This window comes from Egretta garzetta, unplaced genomic scaffold (genome assembly GCF_000687185.1).
Source record: "Egretta garzetta isolate BGI_Z169 unplaced genomic scaffold, ASM68718v1 scaffold287, whole genome shotgun sequence".
NCBI lineage: Eukaryota > Metazoa > Chordata > Aves > Pelecaniformes > Ardeidae > Egretta > Egretta garzetta.
The window spans coordinates 4,393,342-4,396,857 of NW_009260435.1; the positions used below are offsets into that span (position 1 = coordinate 4,393,342).

The 3,516-nt window shown below is 41.6% G+C and overlaps 1 protein-coding gene across 7 annotated transcripts in view; it reads right to left on the reverse strand.

Moving 5' to 3' along the window:
* The window catches only part of USP3 (ubiquitin specific peptidase 3), a 45,554-nt gene that overhangs the window by 16,189 nt on the left and 25,849 nt on the right, over window positions 1-3,516 (reverse strand). For all 7 annotated transcript variants that reach the window (XR_004842660.1, XR_004842659.1, XR_004842658.1 and 4 more), the window contains exon 4: window positions 948-1,031. Coding sequence is in view for 3 of the 7 variants with exons in the window: in XM_035899447.1 (XP_035755340.1) it covers window positions 948-1,031 (84 nt within the window). In the remaining 4 variants the exon portion in view is untranslated. The remainder of the gene's footprint in view (window positions 1-947; window positions 1,032-3,516) is intronic.

Genomic DNA, 3,516 nt, shown 5'->3' on the forward strand with positions numbered 1-3,516 from the left:
AGAAACTCTCCAAACATTCAAAAACTGTCATTACACAGAACAGAAGCCTCCACAGTATCATCTACCTCCCAAAGAGCTAGATCTCCTGGACATTTCCAAAACACTAACCTGAGAGAAGCCCATCAAAAAGAGAATGGAAAATAATGAAAATGTTAATATTACCAACAGAGTTAGTGACACACTTAACTTAGGAGGATCCAAGGACTTCCCAAAAATCACAGCAATTTCTTAGCAGGGGTCCTAGTTGAACTCTGGGACATGCAAATATATTTGGAAGCACTGTACGCACACATACTTCTACTTAGTATTATACAAGATTTCCAAGCAAACTGTGAACAGACTATTTGCTATCTAGCACTGGCCACAGATCTGCATCACAAAGACTGTAATATCTACTTTTCAGTGGAATAGCACCAGATAAAAGCAGAGGAAAAACACGTCTCTTCTGTACAATACCAAGTTCATAAGCTTTCTTAACCTTTTTGTTTGGAAACCAAACTATGCAATTCACATAAAGCCTACTTCCACCTGCATTTTCCCTTCAATTTCTCTGCTCCAGAAACTTATTCTGGTTTTGACAAAACTATGATTCTGTTCTGGAAATTCTCTCCCATTTATATGGAAAAAGAGTAATTATTGGCTACGTAGCAATAAAGTTAATCAATATCTAAATTCCTGTGTCACAAGATTCACTGTATAAGAAACAAAACATACAAGATCAGCCAAATCCATTTGTTCTGCACCTCTGCTTCTCAGTGATGAAAAGGATATTTAAACATATACAGTATCATGCCAAAGGATGTGGGACCAAAGAAAGATCAAAATATACAGATTAAATCAAAACATATATATTAAATACATAGATATACACAAACCAGAAATACCAGTTAAATGATGCAATATTACAAGACCACCCAAAGCAGTCTGTATGTAAACAAACTACTTACTTTTCCAAGTTCTGTAGGTGCTCTCTGACCTTCTGTACCAGGCCCAGCTTGGTATCATTGACTACAAAATCATCACAGCGATAACTGCAAGAAAAACATTTATCAGAATGCGCAAAGGATATCAACAAAGTACTCCAAAACAGTCATGCAAGCCAACGTGCGGGAAGCACGAAGTGCTTCAGTGGAAGATTACAAGGGGAACAGGGGAGCACAACACATGCATACTGAGCTTGATACCCTCTGCTTCTATAGCAAGAGAAGTTACAGGCACCATCTTATTATGTGTTTTTTCTTCTAGCTCAGTTCATTATTAGAAATCAGAAGCATGATGTACTTCTTGTCCCAAAGCAGAATTCCAGTTCAACACAAATTCAAACATACAGTGTAACCAAAAGCAGCATTAGTACACAATCCATAGAAGACTTATAAGAAAAGATCAAATAACATCAGGCAAACAGAAGACAAAAGTTTATTAATGTACAGCATAAATCCATTTATTTTAATACTGTAAAGTTATCATTAAAACCTGAGATGCTGAACAGACACATGCATAACGTAGAAGTTTCTGCTATGGAAAAAAGACGAGGGAAGATGAACCAAAAGGTTATGTGATTTGTCCAAAGTCACACCAGAAGTCTGTGGCAACTTGCTTTAACCAGAAATACCACTCAATCTCTCATATAGTTTTTATATATACAGAAACTCTTATAAAATTGCGGCTAATTTTGAGCAAAAGTAAGTGAGCTGAAAGAGAGCCGATTCCCCCAGTGCCTCAGAACAAATGTGAAGTCAAATCAAAATGCCCTCTCAGCAGAAACAAGGGTTACGAAAGTCTACAATCCTATAAAGTTCTACAAAGATCTCACATTTCCCAAGAAGCAAAGTTGCTCTTCATAATTTAATATTCAAACTGTGGGTTTGCAATGACTCATATAGTGCACAAAGGCAAAAACCATTTCTAAAGAGGGTGAGGAGGGCCTTTTAGGGAATGCTGAAAAAAACCCCACACCTTATTTCGTTATTTTCCCAAGTACATGTAAATCCACAGTGCACACATCGATTTGAAGAAATTAAAGGAGAGAGTAGCAAAGAAAACTGTCACAAGGAAAACAGTACTGCAAGATAGCATTACTTCTGCTGCTTTGCTGTATTTTAAATCCCTTGCATTTCTCACCCTCAAAAAAGGGGGAATAGAGGCCCCACAGTGATGTGGGCCCTCTTATCCATGCTCTTTCTTCCATTTGTGAAGGAAAGACGACACCTGCATACCAGCATGGTGTAACGGAAGGGGAGGGGAAGGAAGGACAAAACCCCCTTAAAACCAAGAAACAGAAACATGTCAGTTAGTAAGGAAGCCCAGCCCTGCAGAATCCACACCTGCACATCGGTAAACCAAGAATTCTGTGTGGCTTCCTTGAGTCTCTCTCAAAGGCGGCAGTCAGCGGAGTGGCAGCCGTGCTGCTGAGCACAGGAGCTGCAGATGGCATCTCACAGCACTCTTGCAGGGTTAGCCAAGAGCTAGCTCAAGAACTAGATAACCCATATTCTGGCATGAGAAACAGGAAGGTAAGAAAAGACTTAACCCCACTTGCACCGCTGTGACGAAAAGGGAGTAGAGCCTTGTCACCACTTCCCTTCCCCCACATCCCACAAAGGTAACTCAGCTCAGAGCAGCGTTTGTCAGCCCTGTGCTTACTGTGAAACATCGCACTGCAGCTTCAAATTCTGGCAGGCAACTAAATGCTTCCCGTGAAGAAAACTAACTTACTTCGGGTACTTTTAGTATCAGAACTGCAGCTATTTCTCTCCTTTCCCTTGGGCACAGGACTGATTCAAATGCAAAATACATCCTCATCATCTTGGCTTACCCCTCTGCTGGAGCAGATCCATGCTTCGTAAGTTAATGAAGCTATTGACTCCAGACACAACTGGAATTTACGATATTCTTTCTTGCATAAATCTGAGATGTAGTTTAAGGCAACAGTATTGCTAGAGTTAATTCAAACACTGAATTCTTGAAGAGACTATGGAGTTGAGAAAATAAAGGCCCTTGCCACTAAAAGGAGTCTGTAAGACCTGCTGGTAGAGCTCACGCTCCTGAGGGAAATGGGAAGAACAAAGAGTACAGTCAGGACCCTGAATTTTAGAAAAGCAAACTTCCAGCTCCTCAAGGAGACAGTCAGAAGGACTCCCTGGGAAACGGTCCTCAGGGACAGGGGAACAGAACAGAGCTGGCAGATCTTTAAGGATGTGATCCACAGAGTGCAAGAGCTCTCGATCCCTAGGTGTAAGAAATCGGGCAAAGAAGGGAAGAGACCGGCGTGGTTGAGACAAGAGATGCTAGTCAAACTAAGGGGGAAGAGGGAACTGCACAGGCAGTGGAAGCAGGGACAGGCATCCTGGGAAGAGTACAGGGATGCGGTCCGGTTGTGCAGGAATGGGGTCAGGAAGGCCAAGGCGCAGCTGGAGCTAAACTTGGCTAGGGATGCAAAGAATAATAAGAAGGGATTCTACAGGTATATCAGCCGGAAAAGGATGGTTAAAGAAAGCGTACCCCCGCTGATGAGCG